The sequence below is a fragment of the Acipenser ruthenus genome, chromosome 28, assembly GCF_902713425.1.
Source record: "Acipenser ruthenus chromosome 28, fAciRut3.2 maternal haplotype, whole genome shotgun sequence".
Classification (NCBI taxonomy): Eukaryota; Metazoa; Chordata; class Actinopteri; order Acipenseriformes; family Acipenseridae; genus Acipenser; species Acipenser ruthenus.
Genome location: NC_081216.1, coordinates 721,174 through 743,783, shown reverse-complemented (window position 1 = coordinate 743,783; position 22,610 = coordinate 721,174). Strand labels below are relative to the sequence as shown.

The 22,610-nt window shown below is 41.3% G+C and overlaps 1 protein-coding gene across 1 annotated transcript; it reads left to right on the top strand.

The window, feature by feature from the left end:
• Positions 1-132: 132 nt before the first annotated feature.
• Positions 133-21,761, top strand: LOC117435171 (contactin-associated protein 1-like). Its single transcript, XM_034058183.3, has 24 exons — positions 133-720; positions 6,106-6,207; positions 6,283-6,476; positions 6,933-7,080; positions 8,304-8,507; positions 9,090-9,274; positions 9,385-9,537; positions 9,864-10,125; positions 10,708-10,857; positions 11,426-11,597; positions 12,689-12,795; positions 13,103-13,225; positions 14,055-14,258; positions 14,501-14,657; positions 15,188-15,315; positions 15,732-15,899; positions 16,203-16,421; positions 17,113-17,355; positions 18,149-18,382; positions 18,713-18,840; positions 19,416-19,509; positions 19,941-20,171; positions 20,454-20,501; positions 21,329-21,761. The coding sequence occupies exons 1-24, from the start codon at positions 657-659 to the stop codon at positions 21,526-21,528; spliced, it is 3,918 nt and encodes a 1,305-aa protein (XP_033914074.3). The 5' UTR covers positions 133-656; the 3' UTR covers positions 21,529-21,761.
• The last annotated feature ends 849 nt before the right edge of the window (positions 21,762-22,610 follow it).

Sequence of the window (22,610 nt, the reverse complement as noted above, 5' to 3'; positions counted from 1 at the left end):
CACAGACAGACGAACTACCCTGTACAGCCAGGAAAGCACCGCACCCTCCCTAACCTTTACCGCAGCCCGCAAATCTACAGGCAGCTGAAAAACAGCTCATCCCGGGTGTCAATTCTGCTTGTTTACTTGCAAATCGATTGCTGCGAAAAGCACTTTTAATCAAACGGACTGAGAAGTCGGGTTCGGTTCGATTAAAAGTTCGTCCTTGGACGAACCCACCGGTTTAGCGAAATTGTCAATTTTCACAGCACCATTTAAGGGGAAGAGTCAAAAAACATGTAGGTCACCCCGTCGGATAGAACCTAAAACGGTTGATAAAATATTATACATTTACTTATTTATAATACTATTTTTTTAACACTGTGTTTGTCTATTTGATATACCATTTAAAAAAAGAGGGGTTTTTTTGCACCCGAATTCCAGCTACTGCCTGACAGCCTGGTCTAGGGATTGAGCGCGCGCCCGAGTGCAGCATCTGCGCGCGACCGCTGCAGCCAGGACTCTCCCGTTTTCATTGGGAAATAGAGATAGTTCTTGCAGAGCGTGCTAAAGTTGGAGAAAGAATGCTGGCGCGGTGGACACTGGCAAGGAACCACTAGCTGGAATTGTGTTTACAAATTTATAAAGCAAGAAGTACATCAATCTTCAATAAAAGGATGCATTGCATAATATTGAGCATCATTTGTGTGATTGCACTTGTTTCACAGCATTGCTTGGCACGTAAGTTTTTTTTCATTATAATTAATATTATTATTATTAAATGCTTAATTATTTATCTGCATTAATTGTATTTTATTGTAGGGTGATGAATGCATTGAACTACAGCACTGACCTGAACCGGTGAAGGTTGTGCACATTTCTGCATAAGTCTGCATTGCAGTATTGAACATTAGCCATACCACGATAGCAGCAAACCACCGTGCAAATTCAAATACTAAAAAAAAAAAAAAAAAATGTAGTAATTGCAGTAACACACGGGATGAGCTGTGCTGTAATTTCCTTAAATCTATTATTTTAACGCTACACAGCAAAAGGTGGCAGACTGAACTCCAGCAGCTAAAGCCGGGCGTGTAGTCAGAAAACCGTATTGTCTGCATTGCAGTGCTTGCCGTTTATATTACCTCCACGGAGTTTATGCAGTGCGAATCGTGTATTTTACTTTGCATGTACTGCAAACAAACAAACGAACAAAGAACAATTGTCATCGTGAATTAAAAGCCAGGATATAGTTTTAAAAGCCTTGCTATCTTCTCAGCATGCAACTGACTGTGCTGGTGTTTAATATCCCGTATGACTCGGGACCACCCCGCTGCAGTAATCAGTGCGGATGATGCTGAAACTGCGGTCTTCACCTGAGCGCGAGGGAAAATGTTTTGGAATTAACGCACCGCTTATTAAAAAAAAAAAAAAAAAAAAAAAAAAAAAAAAGAGGGGGGGGGGGGGGGCGTCCGGAAAAATACAAAATTTGCTAAATTAACTCTTACAATCCCCGTTTAACAGTAGAGCACAATTTCAATTGTATTTGTATTAATTGTACGCAATTATTATAGGTAGGCTATAAATATTGACCGAAAACAACTGGTATTTATTTTATTTTTTTTAACATAGAACCAGAACCAAAGTTTATATATATATATATATATATATATATATATATATATATATATATATATATATATATATATATATATATATATATATATTAGGATGTGCTCTACGGTTATAGCACGTCGATAACGGTGCCGAATTGTAGTATTGTAATATTAGATATCGGTGTTGTGTGTTTAATTCGGCCAAATCGATACTGTGAATGACGTCATGGAACTTTACTCCAGAACAGAAGCCCTTTTTTTTTGGCCGTGGTGCGCGCCACCCCGCCAACACTAATCCATAATTCTGAAAGCAAACTACATACAGGAATTAGAAATGGTAAATCAGAGTTCTATTTTACTGTAGACTCGCTACAGTAAAATAATTAAACCAATAATCTTTTTATCGTTTTTTTTTTTAAATAAAAATGCACAACAACCTGTATAATTTATATTAGACGGACAATGTTTGAATAACACAAGGTAGAAAATACACTCACACAGTCCAGTTTTTTTTAAAAAAAACGAAATCGTTTTTAAGAATGCATTGCTTTTCAGTGTATTGTAAGGCAGCTCATACAGAGACAGACAGCCCCAGAGTCTTTAGTCATGCTGCAAATTTCTCTAGAGGCTGTTCATCACACCAGACTGCAATAAATATCATTAAAAAGAAGAAAAATGATTGAAACAAAAACCTGGACCATTACTTGAAAATATTATAGTGCGAGGCTGTCCAGTCCCAGTTTTGGAGGGTTATTCCACTCCAGGTTTAAGAGGTAAAATGGGTTAATTAATTAGGATCTGGATGGAGGTTTAAATGGTTCAATTAAACTATTTAGAACAGCGTTGGAACAAGGACCAGGACTAGAAGGCTCAAATTTGGAGCATGTATTTATTTGGCCTGGATCTCTTAACAATGCCTAGCAGTTAAAAAGCAAGGACATCATGTTAAAGGGGCAGCAGTGTAGAGTAGTGGTTAGGGTTCTGGACTCTTGACCGGAGGGTTGTGGGTTCAATCCCCAGTGGGGGACACTGCTGTTGTACCCTTGAGCAAGGTACTTTACCTAGATTGCTCCAGTAAAAACCCAACTGTATAAATGGGTAATTGTATGTAAAATAATGCAATAGCTGTATAATGTGAAATAATGTATAATGTGATATCTTGTAACAATTGTAAGTCGCCCTGGATAAGGGCGTCTGCTAAGAAATAAATAATAATAATGGATTCAAGCTGAAATACTTTGCATTTATGTTACACATTGAACTTCTCTTTGTTTGAAAGATCGTAATCATTATTTAAATTAAGTCTTTGGTGGTGTTTGGAGTAAACATTATTAATCACGGAGGTGTCAGATGTGATGTCGTGTGTGCTACCTTAGAAATATTCCAATATGTGTTACTATTGAATTGACCATTTTACAGAGTGTGCTGGTCTTTTACCAGTGCTTGGAATTAAAACTGGAAAGGCTGTATTGTCAGATTCTATTAAAACATGAATGTGTTTCTGGAACACATGGGATTATGGGATTATGATTGCCTCTGCTGCATTTTCTTCCCCTGTACAGTCCAGACCTTTAGGAAAATTAAATGATAGTCGATATACTGGAAAATCAGGAACAGATCCATTATTAAATAACCAATGGACGCAGGCCAGATTAAAATAGAGAGTGCACGTCAATCTCCAGCCACTGTGACCAGGGTTAAGTAGATTCTATAATAATAATAATAATAATAATAATAATAATAATAATAATAATAATTATAAACTTTATTTTGTATAGCGCCCTTAAAAGCAGTCATCTCAGAGCGCTTCACAATTAATAGTACAGAAATAAAAAGATTACACATAAAAAAGCACAAGGAAATAAAACAATCATAAAAATCATAAAAACGCCTTTCTAAAAAAGTAAGTCTTTAAATTAGCTTTAAAAACACTCAGAGAAGCTGAGTCCCTGATCTCTAGTGGAATAGAGTTCCATAATTTGGGGGCATAGCAACAGAAGGCCCTGTCGCCCATAGCGCAGGCGAGACACACAGCAGTGTGAGATCAGCAGAGCGGAGGTTGCGAGTAGGAGTGTAAAAAGATAAAAGATCTGACAGATAAGTCGGAGCTAGCCCATGAAGAGACTTATATGTCAGCATTAAAATTTTAAAATCAATTCTAAACCTGGTAGGCAGCCAGTGCAAGGTCCTATACGGCACTACACTGTGACCAGGGTTAAGTAGATTCTATACGGCACTCTTATGAAGCTCCTTTGTAAACCCGCTCAATGCAGTAAACTGTACATTTACACTATTGCTGGTGAGCTGCACTTTGGGTGTGGAGTTGTTCAGGAAGAATATTAACCATGGCATTTTTTGTGATTTCATTCAAAATTGCACATGTTCAAACCCAGCCCTCCAGAGGTGAAAGATCTGGAAGGGTAGTGAAGGCCTGTCAACAGCTGTATGCCTCCTTTTTATACCGTCTGGTCTTCTTAATTGAGGAAATTGTTAGCAAAGCAACTCATTAATTCTCTTTGCAAATGAGTCAAACATCCGCGGTCCAGCCCTCTTGACTTTAGTCCCTTATGCAACAAAGTGGAGCGTTTTTCTTTTGCGTCGATGTTAATGCGTCAGTATTCTCTAATGGTAGGCACTTCTGTATAACAGTTCTTGAAGCTTGTTTTTAACCCTTTTAGTGGCGCTGTATGGTGGCAAGCTGTGCGCTAAACAGCTCCTGCCTTTTACCTTTCCATTTCTCATTTCTAAGAAGGTTATTAAAAGTGTTCAGGAAGACATATATGCAAGGCAACCTCCCGACTCCCCAATCATGCACTTAAGCAACGGATTTCTGTTCTGCCGAATAACAAGCATATATCTTAATGGTCTTCTGCCACAATATAGTATAAAGAAGTTTAAACCATTTCCTACACACTACTCAGATCATTGCTGTGTTCATTAATAAGTAATTAGAAGGTTTCTTATGTTAATTATGAAAAAAATATACGGGGGGGGGGGTTACAGTGGTTTTAATGGGACACCAGTATGCAGCGTCAGTTTCTGAAATAGACCATTCCAGATATTTTGGCATGTGCTGCTTTTGTATTTGCAACGCAAAATAACCAGGGCAGATCCTAATGTGTGTAAACAGCAGCTGTGGACATCTGGGAGGCTTGGATAGAAGCAGGACTGAAGCCATTTCCCTAATGATCCTGGGAACATTAACAACCAACAACTAAATCCGGGACACATAGGGAGAAAGGCTGACGCTGCAAACACCCTTCAAAGCCCATGCTCTTCAGTGATCTATTTCGAAAGCTGCCTGCATTAGAAAATGGTACATTTCTGATACTGCAAAATGGTGCCTTTGAAATCACAGTGACTGATGCATGCCTCTGTTACTGGTAATCAGTGCAAAACGTTCTGCCGTGGGAGATGCAGGAGGATCTAAAAATGGATTTTATTGTTGTAGCTTTACGCAAACAAATTGACAGGTGACTTTCTGTGATAAGAAAAGCGAAATGGAAAGTTAAAAGGTTTGGGCCCGAGAAATGGGTAACTTTGGGTGGAGCTTCACAAAAGCGATTGCTGATACTGTTACATGAAGCTCCACCCTTGCTTTGAGAATTGTTGCTATTAGTATATACGTTTATGACTGATCTTTTGACTCTTTGCTTGTATTTTGTACTTCAGTTTGGAAAATGCAGACACCTAAAAGACAAGCCTAAAGATAAAAGGCTCCTTTTGCTTGCTTGTATCTTTTCACATCGTGGGCTGTAGTTTGAATGTACTGTCAAGCGATGATCGATGATGGCAAATGTGCGTTGACCAGTGTGTTGACGATTCTGGTCAGCTTTTACATGTTCCAATAAATCCTGAAATTAGTTACTTGGAATATTATATAGCTGTACATCCCACAGGGTTTTTAAGATGCTCTCGGTAACACTTTACATTGTGCCTCTAATTACTGTGTATTTCCATAGTAGTTACTTAGTAAACACACGTGTTCTTTGACATCATTACAATGTTATTATGCATAGTTACAATGTACTTAACGTGTACACCTTTTGGCACACTATATGCAAGTACACAATTGTATCAGAAAAGGGGGTTAGGGTGTTAGGGTTAGGGGTAGGGGTAGGGGTAAGGTTATATCGTGCAAAAAGATTTACACATTAAGTTAGCCGTTTGTTGTTGTCAAAAGATGCTGAGCTCCAGTCAAGCTGACAGGCTGTGATTGGCTAATTCAGCAGTTGCAGGTACAGGACTGGCTGCTTTCGTCTGTGCATGGTTTTGATTGGCTGGTTTTGGTGGACAACACAATTCATTTGGAACAATTGTGTCTTTGTTTAGTATTTGCTGCCCCATAGGTGTGAACTGAGCTTGCATTAAGGCAAGTCAAAATGAAAAAGCTGGAGTGATGCTGTGAACGTTCCAGCGGACATCTACAGTCTGCGAGAAGCCTGGAGCTGGACACTGATCGGCTGATGGTATTGAATCATTTTCTAACGTAAAATAACCCTCTGTCTTTCAGGACCCTGCAGGGATCAGCTGGTGGCTCCACTGTACGCATCCTCTTTCGAGGCATCTTCCAGATACAACTTCTTATATTCGGCTAATCTTGCCAGATTGCACGGTAAGATCAGTGTGAGGAATCCTAGGCTAGGCTCTGTAATTATGAAAGGGTCACTGACGTAGCGTCTGTCTGCAGGTGGGAGTGGCTGGTCACCAGCGCCAAGGGATCGGCAGCCATGGCTACAGATAAACCTGCTCCACAAGTACAGAATCACTGCCATTGCTACCCAGGGGACATTCAACAGCTATGACTGGGTGACTAAATACACACTGCTGTACGGAGACCGACCCGACACCTGGACACCGTTCGTTCAAAAGGGAGGCAATTCGGTGAGTTTCAGGCCCTACAGGTGCATTGAAAAGCAAACGCAGTCTCAACTGCACTTATTAACTACACTGTGTCAGCACAACTACTGTACAGCTTTGCAAACCATTCAACATATCCTGTTGTGAAATTGCACCTGATATCAATGAACCAGTAATCACTATCGAAGGTCACACCTTAGATTTTCTGACCTATTATCAATTCATAATGCCTCTCTGAATTATAAATAACAGATGTAACACTACATAATAATATGTCATAGTGGTACAAAACGTGTAACAAAGGCAGAATAAGAAGCCATAAAGATGTTTTTTTTTAATTTTATTTTAATCTATTTAACGTTTATTTAATCAGGAAAGTCTCGTTGAGGTTCAAATCCAATCTAGGCCCAGTTACAGACAAATACCGAAAGACGGAAAAGAAGATGAGCCCTTGAAGTTGTGTTGCGTGTGTTTTGCAAGACTTTTTCAGGAAACTGGAATTACTATCAGGTCAAGAAACACAACCTGCATTATGCGATCACCGCCAAGCACTTGCTCATTCTACCTGTGGGCTGGAACCCGGCAGGAAAGATCGGGCTTCGTCTGGAAGTGTACGGCTGCTTCTACGGTGAGTTTATACCCCGAAGAATTGTTATTAACTAAAACAGGACGGCAAAATTTCAAATCCACATAACTCATGAACCAAACCAGTGAAAGGCTCTATTCTGGGCCAGTTCCTTTGGTCCAGAAAAAAAAAAAAAATCACTATTATTATTTATTTCTTAGCAGACGCCCTTATCCAGGGCGACTTACAATAATTACATCACATTAGACACATACATTATTTCACATTATACAGATATCACATTATTTTTGACATACAATTACCCATTTATACAGTTGGGTTTTTACTGGAGCAATCTAGGTAAAGTACCTTGCTCAAGGGTACAGCAGCAGTGTCCCCCCACCTGGGATTGAACACACGACCCTCCGGTCAAGAGTCCAGAGCCCTAACCACTACTCCACACTGCTGCCCCGATCTTGGATCTTGGAGTCTGCACACCCGAACGGAACGAAATGGCCCATTTCAAGAGATCTAACCCACAAGACCAAACGTCCATATTTTGGTGCAAATCCATTGAACGGGGTCAAAGTAAACGGGGGTAAACTGTAGAATATTTCGTTTGTATCCACCGTTTCCATTTTCACCCCAGATAAAATAAATGTCCCCCTTGTTATATTACTATTATTATTATTTGTTTATTTAGCAGACGCCTTTATCCAAGGCGACTTACAGAGACTAGGGTGTGTGAACTATGCATCAGCTGCAGAGTCACTTACAATTACGTCTCACCTGAAAGACGGAGCACAAGGAGGTTAAGTGATTTGCTCAGGGTCGCACAATGAGTCAGTGGCTGAGGTGGGATTTGAACCGGGGACCTCCTCGTTACAAGCCCCTTTCTTTAACCACTGGACCACACAGCCTCCTATACTGGACAGAGCGAGGTCTTTAGCAGAAATATTTCCCATCTTTGATGCAGCTGGTGTCTCGAAGACGTTCTAAAGAAATCTATGCAGTGCGTGTTCAACCATTTACTGGAAGCAAACTAAACCGGCTGCCAGGTTCCTAAGTGCAGTGTAACAGGAAGTGCGTCAATAAGGCATTTGCTGTAAGTGATAAAAAAAATTATATTTACACTATTCTTTCAGAAATTGACATTTTCACAGGGAACTACATATTACACAGCAATGGGTACATTTCCATGATAACCGTCAAAAAAATGTAGCCTTGCTAATGATCAAAGTGGATGTCTTGCATGTTAGTTTGCCTGTTCACCCATCTCCTCCCAGACTCCTATGTCATGGCCTTCGATGGGGACGACATGGTTGCCTACAGGTTTAAGAGAAACACTATGAAAATGCTGAAGGACGTCATCGCCCTGAACTTCAAAACCCTGGAACGAGACGGGCTGCTCCTGCATGGAGAGGGACCCCAAGGAGACTTCCTCACTCTGGAGCTTGTGGGCTCAAAGCTGCTCATGCATATCAGTCTAGGTAAGCCTGCTGAAGTACCATTTTTATGGGAATTCTAGTTTTCATCTCCTCACATCACTATGTGGAAGATTACCAGAGGAACATCCGAAGCAATAATGTAGTTATTATAATCGACAAATCCGTATCAATATTTATGATTTAAGAACCAGGGTTGGGTTCAAGTTCAAGTGCATTTAAGTACATGATTTGCTCTTGCATTTGCATCAACAGGTGAGAAATATACACCGCATTTGCACGTGATTCGGTTTGGAAAGCATGTGCATTTGACAGGATGCATTTGATCGATAACTAATAACGAATTACACGAGGAGCAGGATTAAAGGAGTTTGTTATAACGGAGTAGCTTGAATTGATAGAGAAGGGCTTCCACGTTTTCATTAAGTGTTCCTCTTCTAATTATTGTGAAGGAGTGTCTATATGTAGTTTGTCTGAATTGCATTTGCATTTGTATTCATTTGTAGGTGCACACATTTATAGTTGCATTTGTAAGATTTACAGGTATTTGCATTTGCATGCAGTTGTACTCAACCCTGTTAAGAACATACGTAATACATGCCTAATATTAAGCATGTTCTTTTCCAGGAAGTAGCACTGTTCATGACATAACCGGACACACTTCGGTCACTCTGGGTAACCTTCTGGATGACCAACACTGGCACTATGTCACGCTCCGTCGCTACGGGAACTATGTTAATTTAACCCTTGACGGTGTAACAGCAAGTATCCGCTGCAAAGGAGATTTCCAGTACCTCGACCTGGATAAAGAGGTGAGTTTTAGTTCTTTTATTTGATGTCTTGCATTGCAGTAGCATCCTGGAAGAGCAAGCAGCTTGGAAATCCAATTCTAACAATACAGTCCGTGTTCTTTTCACCCCAGCTGTACATCGGAGGAGTGATGAAGGCTGATAAACCGCATTTCCCCGACAAGCAGAACTTCCGAGGCTGCATGGAGAATGTCTTTTACAACGGGGTCAACATCATCGACCTGGCCAAGAATAAGATGCCCCAGATACGCTTCCCTCACCGGAAGGTAAAGTATTTTAATTAGGGGAATTCACTGCTCAATGAGTGGCCATGGCCCCACCCTCTCCCTCCTCCAGTTTAGATCTAGTGTCCCCCCAAGTTTAGATCCCAGATCGAGATAAAAAAAAATATCTATCATCAATGTTGATGCTCATGTAAAAATTCTGGTAAAGTACAAAAGCCTCCTTCATTTTCTCTGTTGATTTTCTGTGTAACATAGATTTGGAGGTTGAATAGTAAATACCAAGCAGTCAAATAAATACTGCCAGCTAGAATGGAAGCTCTGGTTACGACGCTGGCTACACCATGCTCAATCTCTCTCTCTCGTTGCAGAAAAAGATCTACTATGCCTGCCAGGATCTGCTCCTGAAGCCAATGACCTTCGCGGGGATTAATAATTTCCTGCAGGTGCCGGGGCCCTTCAGACGGAACAGGATGTCTGTGAAGTTCAAGTTCAGATCCTGGGATGCCACTGGTCTGCTGATGTATACTAACTTTGCAGACAACCTGGGCTCCCTGAAAATGGCACTGAGCGAAGGGCAGGTGAACATCTCCATCGCACAGCCTAGGAAGAAGCCACTGGAGTTTGCTGCAGGTAATGTTATTAAATCGCTTGTTCCCAGGGTATCAGCTCACTTTGTAGCAGCCAATGACCGAACTGAGTTTCAACAAAAGTTCAAATTAGAAACGGTTCGTATCTGAGGTTCCTATTGAGTGGTGTGCGTGATGACCTCATATGAGGATGCCATTTTTTCCCCATATAAAGCAATGGGAAAAAAAAATGGAAAGCATTTCCAATTTCCAATGTTCACAGCTGTTTTCAATATTTCATGCATGAAAGGGTTAAAGTTAGTTACCGGCCATTTAAAAACATTTAATTATCGTCTTTATCAGAGCTTGTAATGAATCAAAAATGTGCGAGCGTCACCATGTTAGCTTTTGAACTGCAGCATGATGCTGATGTTCCAATTGATGTGTGTGTTCCACTTACTTTGCATCTGGTGATACTGTTACCCCGGTGGTGACCCGAGTATATGGACCCCATGACCTCCAGGTAGGGGGTAACCCAATCCTCCAAGTGCTTTTTTTGGCTTGTCAAATTCCATCTTTAAAACTATTTAAAACCCATCTTTGCCTATGAAAGTGGCAGTGGCGTGTGATGTGTTTTTTTGGTCAGGCTACCGTCTGAACGATGGCTTTTGGCACTCAGTGGACCTGGTAGCCAGGGATAATTTCGCCACAGTGATCATCGACGAAGAGGAGGGCTCTCCGCTCAGGATCAACAACATCTTCACGCTGCGAACCGGAGACAGATACTTCTTCGGAGGTGAGTGGCTCAACACTCCTGAATCCTGTCCCTTTAAGAGAGGGGAGGAGCCTGTTTCCCCAAAATGGGAGGAGCCTGCTTCCTCAATGGGTGTGGTTGATGCCTGGCTCCACCTACTGATGTCAGGTGCATCTAAAAAAGGGGGTTTGGGGAACACATAGGGTTACCATAGGACTCCATGTTCACTGGGATAGTTTGGAACATTTCAACTCCCATCGGAATGCATTCCGATACGTTTTACCTGTCTCAGGTACCATTCTTTTCCTGAAAAGAAGCAGGACTAAACTTACCAGAATGCATTGGGGTGTGTGAGTTAAAAAGCTGTCCCAAACTGTCCCAGTGAACATGGAGTCATATGGTAACGCTAGGTCCACGCAACCCTACAGTAATTCTAAAAAAGACCCCACACTAAAACTGTCAGTACATACCGAGTAGTGCTACAAGACTAGAAAGAAATACTTAATCATCTGTGTTTCTTTTAGGGTGCTATATTATGAATATTGACTGCTCATTTAGTCTGTGTTGGAGAGATGTTTTTTTTTCAGTACTGCTTCCATCTCATTCTCAGGTTGTCCTAAACCAGCTAATGGCACAGGTTGTGTCTCTGATCTCATTGCCTTCCACGGCTGCATGCAGCAGCTCTATATTGACAGCGAGCCCGTCGATTTAGACATCATAATGCAGCGCCGGCTAGGCCGCTACTCCCAGCTCCTCTTAGGCACCTGTGGAATAACAGACAGGTAAAGCGCTCTTATCCTCCTAGGGAATCTATTCGATATCCTGTCTTCTCCTGTCAGGATTTCTTTGGTGCAAAACTGTTGGTTGACATGGTTGAATTGAATTGAAAAGTAATGTTATTATTATTATTATTATTATTATTATTTATTTCTTAGCAGACGCCCTTATCCAGGGCGACTTACAATTATTACAAGATATCACATTATTTTTACATACAATTACATTATTTTTTACATATTATTTTTTACATTCAATTACCCATTTATACAGTTGGGTTTTTACTGGCGCAATCTAGGTAAAGTACCTTGCTGAAGGGTACAGCAGCAGTGTCCCCCACCTGGGATTGAACCCACGACCCTCCGGTCAAGAGTCCAGAGCTCTAACCACTACTCCACACTGCTGCCCTATGTTAACCCATTAAGTACCAAATAACATTTTCTTTGAACAAATCTAGAACCCAAGCTGTATTTATGTACTTTCTAGATCAATAGTTTTGAATCTTTTAGAAGTGTAAAATGATATATTTACAACAGATATTACCAGGGTCCTATTTTGAGGACAGTCAAGTTAGACATGCAAGTAATCAGATCAGTGACATTTCACACCAGCTATGAAGCTCAAAACTGCAGGAAGGAAAACACTAAGAAATGCTTCATTTTTAGGCTTCAGTTTCTTATTTTATATTGAGGCATCATAAAAGCATCCAAAGGGCTACAGTTGCAGAATTAACAATTACATTTAGACTTCACTTTTACGGTTAACAAAATTAGAGTAAGTTATCATAACAATATAGTTTGAGATGTGTTATTAAAATAACAGGTAGATGCCAGTTAGAAATGCTGCAAAAAAGGAACCTGTCCTCAAATGAGGACACTGGCACTTAATGGGTTAAGTTTATTTGGCTTCTACCGTAATTTACTGTTTTAACACAGGGTATCAATGATCACTTTACTGCATTACAGCAGGGATTACAGAAAGACTTCCGTTGCAGCAGTCTGAGTCCTTGTTACAGTATGGAATTAGAGCACAACTGAGTTAGCTGCTCACAAAGTAAGAAAGAGCGGTGAATCCAGTTTAACCCCTTGTTGTCCAGGTGCACCCCGAACCTGTGTGAGCACGAGGGGAAGTGCATCCAATCCTGGGATGATTTTATATGCAACTGCGACAACACTGGCTACAAAGGAGAAGTGTGCCATAAATGTGAGTTTCAGAGTGTGTGTGTGTCTGGTACATTTCCCCTGCGTTACCCCCCCCCCCCCCCCCCATCCCTTTCCTGGCAGGGTACCTGCTACTCCAGTCTTAACAGTGATTACAGAAAGCATGCTTCCACTGGTCTCTCTAATAGCTCAGTGGGACGGTCTGGTCATTCTCTGGACACGGGCAATGTATCAAATAGGATTGTGCTTGAGTGCTTTGTATTGATTTGGCGTGTGTTTAGTTTACCAACAACTTTTTTTTTTACAGAACCTAAAAGTGTTAATATTGTATCATTTTTTTTTTTTCAAAGCTGTCTATAAAGAATCCTGTGAAGCATACCGACTCAGTGGCAAATACTACTCAGGGAACTACACCATCGATCCAGACGGCAGCGGGCCTCTTAAACCGTTTGTAGTCTATTGTAACATGCAAGGTACTGTGGCTTTAGCTCTTCAGCTGTGGCCAAAACTTTTGCATCACCTAGAATTTTATGATTTTAAGCCATAACAGCAGTACAGTATTTCATGTTAGATTTCAAAATGTCACATTAAAAAAAAAACATTTTTGTGAAGTACGTGGGAAAACTACAAAGCGGTGTGTAATTCAATATGTTAACGTAACATTTTTCAGCAGGTTTCATTCGACTTTATGAAGCAAAAATAGTTAATTCTATATAGAGGGTGATGCAAAATGTTTGGCCACAGCTGGCCTATTTCTGTTGTCTTTTAAACCTCTTCCACATGTCTTTGTTTGCTTCTTTAATTTGAAATCCCATTACAGCCACCTGTACAGATATTCAAGGTTTCAGCACAGGTCAGTCAACTACGCATCCCATAGTGAGTCATCATTATTCTAAAATAGTGCGAATGTTTGAGCAAACCTCATAAAGTAAGACAAAGACCAAGCAGAAGTTAAGCACTGAATCTCAATACCAATCTTTTCCACGATAGGAACAGCTATTTAATAGCAGCGTCGGTACATTTGATTTTGAGAACTTATCACATTTATCAAACTTTTATCTTGTTCAAAAATGTCAAATCAGCAACTTCCGATCGTATATGACCAGTGAAAAACAATTTTAAAATCTTCAGAACTGCTAGAAAACCAGCTGCTGTGATGTTATCAGGAGGTAACAGATTGTGTTTACTGATGTGCTGCCTCACTTGTTGAGCAGCAGATCGCTGGTTTGGGAGTGTGGGGGATGCAGTTGCTACACAGCAGCACCTCTCGCTATAACTGAAAGGATTGTCTCCCTCTTTCAGAGAATAGGGCTTGGTCAGTCGTGAGACATAACCGTGAGTATGGAACCAAGGTAACAGGCACCAGCATGGAGAGACCCTTCGTGGGGGACGTTCAGTATTACAATGCCTCCTGGGGTGAGGTGTCTGCGCTGGCTAACGGATCAGAGTACTGTGAACAAAGGATACAGTACGACTGCTACAAATCCAGACTCCTGAACACTCCCAGTACGTACAACACAGTCCCAGAGTAGCTCTTTCAGCTGTGTTAACTGCACCTTCTCTACAGCACAGCATATTATTGCATAGCATAGCATAGTATTGGATTTAGCTCAATCTAAATATTTGAGGCTATGTACTTTTAACCAGAAATGTATTTTTGAATTACCAGCAAATAAATACATTGCTCTGTGAATAGCGGCTGCTAATATATAATATATATATATATATTTTTTATTCTCTGTTTCCAGATGGTCATCCCTATGGTTTCTGGATAGGTCGAAATCAGGAGAGGCATTTTTACTGGGGAGGGTCATTCCCGGGAATAGAGAAATGCGGCTGTGGGATAGCCAAGTCCTGCTCCGACGCCAGGTTCTACTGTAACTGCGACGCTGACTACAGGCAATGGTAAACCACGCGCTGAGGTCGCGATACGAGGCATGATGTAACACAGGGTCCTGACGGGGCTACTCTGCAATGTGTGTGTGTGTGTGTACAAGATCAATGGATCATTAGATGAACCAGGGGCAGCATGCAAGGGTTCATTTGTTCCAGATCGCACTGGATCCCAGATCAGGAACCATTTGAGAATCAAGCCGTTTTCAAATGATGAATCAAAAAAGGCCAAAAGATAAAACACGGCTAGGGAAAGGTGGGCATGCAGCTACCGTCGCCAGCAATAAGACACGAAACCCAGATCCACACGCAGATGAGAACACAAAGCATATAAGGCAGCTACTGTAAATCAAGGTCAGTACATTAGGTCTGGAAACAAATGAACTTAATTGTAAGATCCGCTTCCTATTTTGTTTACATATGAACCCCTAGCAGTATGTACTCCTATCAAGAAGTGCCATTATCTCAGCGTGTGCTTCTTGTTTTAGACTAGCTTCAACTATATTTTGTTCTTGTGTGTGTGTGTGTTCCTGTACGATTAGGAGTTATGATAAAGGACTGCTGAACTATGTAGACCACCTGCCAGTGATGCAGGTCGTGGTGGGAGATACAAATCGCACCGCTTCAGAGGCCCGGTTCACGGTGGGACCCCTGCGTTGCTACGGCGACCGTAAGTGCCATTTGAAATCTACTCCTGTTGTCTAGGGTGTTAGGAATACACCAGCGCATTCAGTGCTTGCTTAAACACCTTAAGCTGAGGGAACACGAAGCCACTTTTTCAGGAGCAGCGGCTTGAAACATGGTTCCAGGAGACCTAGTTTGAGGCAACTTTGCTGTATCAAACCACAAGTCTGCCACAAATTAAAACTTTACAATTATAATATCTGAGTAAATAGCAGCTTGGTTTGACATTAGTTATTATTGCTTGCTAGTTCTGTAACACGTCTGCTTTACAATAATAATAGTAATAATAATAATAATAATAACATTGTAGTGTTTCTGACGATGTCAGTCTTTGTCTATGCACTGGAATGTTGTTACTGGTACACTGTAGCCGTTTTTAATCTGTTGTTTTCTATTGGATAGGAAACACCTGGAACACAGTTTCCTTTACGAAAACCACCCACATGGAGTTTCCTACCTTCAAACCGGGGACCAGCGCTGACATCTCGTTTCATTTCAAAACCACGGCAGACCACGGGGTCTTCGTGGAGAACCCGGGGCCCCCCTACTTCATCAGGGTGGAGCTCAACTGTAAGAAGAAGCATATTATGTACCTTACCTAACCGCGTGTGTGTGAAGCTGAATGTTGTGAACTCTGCTTCCACTCTGTTTTCTTCACAGTATCGAAACACTACCAATTTCTTGGCATGAGTTACAATGTTGTTACGGACACAGCGCACACGCAAGATCAATTGCACCCCAGTTTATCAATTCCTTGTTCCTGTATTTGTTTGGCCTTCATTGACCCCTACAGCTGTTATAAAAATCCAGGGGTGGAGGAGTTTTCTCCAACACTTGATCTAAAGCAACACCGTGCTCCCCTTTTCATTTCAGCCACCACGGAACTCCTGTTCATTTTCAGCGTGGGAGACGGAATCATCAACGCGACCCTGAAGTCCCCCACCCCACTGAACGATGACCAGTGGCACTTTGTCAAGGCAGAGATCAACGTGAAGATGGCCCGGATAAAGGTGGACGAGCAGCCCTGGGTGGTGAGGCGGTTCCCTTCGCAGAGCTACGTCAACTTGGTGTTCACTAAACCCCTGCTCGTAGGTATGTCGTGCACCCATTCTAGTCGTTATTATTAGTCATTTAGCAGACACTTTTATCCAAAGCGACTTACAGAGACTAGGGCATGAACTATGCATCACAACTACTGCTGCAGAGTCACTTACAATAGGACCTTGTTTGTTTTACGTCTCATCTGAAGGACGGAGCGCAAGGAGGTTCAGTGACTTGCTCAGGGTCACACACAGTGAGTCAGTGACTGGGATTGAACTGGGAACCTCCTGGTAACAAGACCCTTTCTTTAACCACTGGACCACCAAGCCTCCTTTAACTCCTGTCTTTCTGATGATAGGTTCACAGTGGCTCATCTTGATTGAGACATGGACTCTTGATTCAAATCCCACATATCTTGGCTGGGGACCCAATGGGACTGCTGCATTGGCCTTTGTGTGCCTACTGGGCTAGGAAGGGGACATTAGGTTCCCCCCTTGGTGGAGACTTCCCAGGATGGGCCCTCGTCCTCAGTGTTCAGTAGCTTGGTCTGTTGCTTAGGTTTGACGGGTGCAAAGAGGTGATTAGCTCGACAGCGGATGTCTCCAGTTGAGATCGGTAAATGGGTTGCAGCGATGAGGCAACATTTCAACTGGGCGCGACAGATGTGGGTAGAATAAACAAGGGGTGAAATAGATTTGTCCGGCTTCACAGAATTCCTGTTTCCGATGCTTGTCCCAAACAGGAGCGGCGGAGTACAAGATGAGGGGCTTTCTGGGCTGCCTCCGGGGTCTACGGATGAACGGGGTGACCCTTAACCTGGAAGGGAAAGTGAACGAGCTGGAAGGGATAAAGTACAACTGCTCGGGTCACTGCTGGAACACGTCCGAAGTGCTGTGTCGCAACGCGGGCCGATGTGTGGAGAAATACAGCACCTACCTCTGTGACTGCAACGAGACTGCCTTCGACGGGCTGTATTGTCATAAAGGTACATCCATATTACAGCACCGTAAAGCTCCTTTTAAGAAGCCGATCCCCAGGCCACTTAGAACAGAGATGCCTTTTGCTGTAGCAGCTCATGCACCAGTAAATATGAACATCATATTATTTTAATTTCGTTACACTAGCCACAGCCTCATCCACAACCCTAACACTGTCGAATCGTTACTGTGAAACAGCGAAAGTCACAGATAATTACCTGATTAATAATTATCTGGTTTATTTCTCGGTTTATGTTATGTATTTTACAAACTGAAATTCTGTGAATTGTATATTAGTTCTGTATTTTAAAAGGCTGCTCAATCATTCTTACAGCAACGAAGATGAATCCCGAACTTCGTTTGAGCAGAACAGAGGGGGCTAGTTTACATGTGCATTTTATCGTACAGTAAAGCATAGTGAAAGATTAAGACAAAACAATTGTAAGAACAGAAAAGTATGCTAAAGTATGGTTAAGTCTCTCACTCAGTCATAACATTACTGTTTTATCAACATTTCAGTCTTATCGTTATGACAAGCACTGCACAGCAGCTGGCGTGATTACACTTTGTGGTTTTTATTTTCAAGAGAATAAGTGTCAAACATTAAAACACTTTTTTTCCAGCCAAGTGCGAATCCACTGGTTTTTTTTTTTTGGTTTTTTTTAGCACATGCAAGGAAATTGCCGTGATGATACTTCTTTGTTTTAATCTTTTAAAGCCAAGCGCTTTAAAAAAAAAAAAAAAGTGTAACGAAAGAATTTTAACCAGGGTTTTAAAATATTTTAATTTTTTTTTTTTAAGATATTGGAGGTTACTTTGAACCCGGGACTTGGCTACGCTACAACATTCGCTCAGTGCCAATAACGGTGGCGGCGCAGTTTGCCAACATCGTGGACCCCCAGAGCTTTACACTGGGGTACAACCAGACCAGCGAGGAGATCGTGTTCAGCTTCAGCACCACAGAGACCCCCGCTGTGCTCCTGTACATCAGTTCTTTCACCAATGACTACATCGCTGTGGTCCTCAAACACGACGGTAAGCATGGATCTAAACCCACTTACTGCGTCATGTGTGTGTGTGTGTGTGTGTGCGCAATCGCGTGCGTGCGTGTGTGCATGTATGCATGTGTGCGTGCAAGGAGCATGTGCAAAATATTGCAGGCACAAAACAATACTGTCCGCTAATTTAGATGAGTGAAGACCAATGAAAATAAAAGCATTCTTAGCTTTTGTAACAACGGCTGTCATGTATTTGAATATTTTTGTCATTTTTTTTAGTTTCATATACAGTACAATACTCCCCTAAGTATTTGAAATGTAATCCAAACCAATGCAAACTGTAGCATCTTCAATCTTCCCCTTGCAGGTAGTTTGGATTTAAGATACCGGCTGGGTTTATTTATCAATAAATACACCCTAATCAATCGGAACATGGCTGACGGAGACCCTCACATTGTCAACGTCACCAGGAATGAAAGAGAAATCCGAATCGAGGTACAAACTACATTGTTACAGACAGTATTGCTTCATATGCCTACCTGCATGAAAACCTCAGGGTGGGAGAATTTCAATTTATCAGTCAGTAATCGGTGATATAGAAACACTTGTGTGTGAAAATGCTAGACCACATTGTGCTTTATTTAAGCATCTTAAAACAACTTCTAAAAGGTCTCATGCATTTTACCATTTGTGGCTCTGTGTTCCTTTTCTCTTACTATTTTAAATTAATTGCATGTGTGGCCTATTAAAGTCATCAATTAAATTAGCAATTAATTTGCTTATTTGGACAATTTCATAAGATTTTCAGTTCCAGTGGTTTGATTTCATATGCACAGCCAAGCTAAACAGCAGAAGCCATGGGGTGTTCTAATACATTTGCACACTGCTGTATGTCTGAGTCATTCATTCAGCAATGAAATGGTCATGTAGTTGCAGTCAGATGATGTGTTACCAAGCCCCCTGCCCCCCAAAAAATCTCCTAACTGCTGATGCATAGTTTCTGTGCATTATTACTAGGGTTGGACAGCTTGCACTTGATTAGGATTGGTGGTTTTGTTTCCTCATTGCAGGTGGACTACATGCAGCCTATTTTCCAAAGCATACCGTTGATTTTCGACAAGAAATTTGATTCTCCAAAATCCCTGTTTCTCGGCAGAGTGTTGGGTAAGACATGTCCGCAGCCCATTAAGATCCATTTCAGTTAGAAAATGTTTTGGCATGTATCATTAATAAAAAGACGTTGCTAATTCTAAAAAAAAAAAAAAAAAAATTGTGTCAACCGTTTCTGTATTACAAACGGCTTTTAAATTGTGATCACTGTTACAGGAACCTTTGTGTACATTACACATGTTTTTAAAAACCAAAGTCTCCAACGATGCATGTGCACCTCCTGCACTGTTACCACAAAAGTATAACTTTGAATAAAGCATCTTCCACCATGTAGAAAAACAGGTCCTGCTTTATTCGTGCGATATTCGTGCAACACTAGTGGATGCAGATTTAAGCTAAAAATCTGCAGATAAAGGAAAAGTCCAACGATATAAATGTGTACATTCTTTTCATTTTTTAAAATGTGATTTTTTTTTTTTTTTCAGAGACGGGTGTAATTGACCCAGAGATCCAGAAGTTCAACACCCCTGGCTTCACGGGATGCATGTCGGGGGTCAAGTTCAATAACATCGCCCCGCTGAAGGCGTACTTCAGACCCAACCAGACCGATCCCCCCATCACCATCATGGGAGAGCTTGTGGAGTCTAACTGTGGGGCCGGGCTGGTGGTCCTGCCTCCAATCCCCCTGGAGATAGACCCCTGGTACACAGGCCCGGGTAATGCCACTGATCAATGGAAATAACACACACATGAGCGGAAGGCTTGACCTTTCTCATTTCAAGGCTCGTCCCTTCTTAATCATGTCATGGTTTTGCGATTTGGTTTTCACGTGAAAAGAATAAGCAGTGTAAAAGAAACATGATATATATAAGCACGTGTCTCAAAGTAGAACTCAGAATTAAACAGACATTAGCAAAGTAAATATACACCGCTGCAGTTGTATAAACATTATTTAGCTGCAAAACTAATTTTATTGTATTTTGGTTTTTTAAATCTAGTGTTCCCCTATATACACGATGACACGCCCAGTGGACCGGTGATAGCAGGTCAGTGTAATATCAAAATGACTTTATGTAACAAGGTGTATATTGTATATTCTAGTCAGTGCATTTAATCCTGATGCTGTGTTTTAATTATGTTTAGAACCACAGGAAGTGATGGATTCATTTAAAAAATACAGCGCCTACTTTAATTCCCTGGTTACAGCGACATTCAGTTAAACTCAAGCACTGTGCTCTGAATGAAGGGTTTACTGAATGTTAATAGTTTGTTTGTTAGTGCAGGCGTATGCACGGGGTTCGGTCATTGGCAGATTGAATAGCGCAATACAACAGGGGAATAAAACAGCTGCCACAGCTGCCTTGTAACTTTAGCGTTGGATTGAAATCCTCTTCAGCTTAAATCTAAAAAAACAGATTGCGAGACCTTGGAGTAAGCCATTGTGAAGGACACTTCATACTTCATACTATAAGTCGCCTTGGATAAAGGCGTCTGCTAAATAAACAAATAATAATAATAATACTGCCTCACACTCATTTCCAGCCCCGAAGCAAAAGAGAATCTTCAAAATGTGGTTAAGCTGTTTCTGCTCCTCATTTGCAAGAGGTTTTCAAATGAGTCTGGCAATCTCAGCTCTATCACTATCATGATGAATGTATTTCCGAAAGACGTCAAAGCTGATTCCCAAACCCCTCCCCCCTCCCCTCCCCCTCTAAATGCGGTGGCCAGCGAGAGTGTCCATTTGTGCAGTAATTACCTGCCGGGGTTTTTTTTTCTTCTTTCAATTCTAGTCCCTTGAATGGCCATCGCTGGAATTCCCCAACAGGGTAAAGTTCTGCAAAAAAAATCTACTTTATGATTTTTTTTTTTTCAGTGATCGTCATGCTGGTTCTGCTCATTGTGTTTGGCACCGTAGCAGCCCTGTACCTGTACCTGTATCACTACAAGGGGTCATACCACACGAATGAACCGAAAGCTATAGAGTCTCCAAGCAGCGTGAAGCCACTGACAGAAGAGGCCCCCAAGAAAGAGCAAAACCTGCCCAAGATACAGGAGGAGGACAGGGGCGAATAGACGTGGAAGCAGGGGTGTGGCTCCAAGATGACTTTTTTTTTTTTTTTTTATATATATATATATATATATCTGTTGTGATCAAATCAAACGATCCAATGCAGGATCTCTGGTTAGGTACAAGAATACAGAGAAGAATGGTGGTGATAGTTAAAGTTTAGCAGACACATTTTTAGCACTTCCAAACGACTGGGTTGAGAGTGAACAGAAGTGCCTGAAATATTCTTTTTTTTTTTTTTTTTTTTTTTAAAACAAAACAGAAAAAAAAAACATATCTTGGATACCTGATATCAATGGCCTGCAAAACTATAAAAAATACAGCAGCAAAAAAATAATAGTGTTTCTGCTGCCCAATAATTTGAATGTATAGTATTCCATATTAATAATATCAGAAGCAGCTGCATTGAATTCCTTATGGTATTACAGTACTTTCAGTAGACCAACAGCCTACTGGTTTCTAGTTTGATAGACTGTAAACCTTGATATCAGAGATCGGTGCTATTTAGCATATAAAAGTTGTCCTATTGTATTATACATTATTCATAGGAGGCTGTGTGGTCCAGTGGTTAAAGAAACGGGCTTGTAACCAGGAGGTCCCTGGTTCAAATCCCACCTCACTCACTGACTCATTGTGTGACCCTGAGCAAGTCACTTAACCTCCTTGTGCTCCGTCTTTCGGGTGAGACGTAGTTGTAAGTGACCCTGCAGCTGATGCATAGTTCACACACCCTAGTCTCGTATCTTGTAAAGCGCTTTGTGACGGTGAAAGGCGCTATATAAAAATAAAGATTATTATTTCCCAAAGGTACGTTTAAGGTAGATGGAAACAGAAATGATATTAAAGTTTTAATAACCCTAAATGCGTTAGTCTGTGTCGCTGGAATTCAATAACGTTCGTTTGCCCAGTTTTCTCAATGGGTGTCACATTGATTACAATTAAGTCACGCCAGAATAAAACGTTGATGACACCGCGTGTGCAGATCATTCCATGCGGTGCATGCTTCTGCAATGTAATACTGGTCAGTTGCAGAGATGCATTCAGCAACCTGCAAATTTTACAGTTAACCCAGTGGTCCCAATGCTGT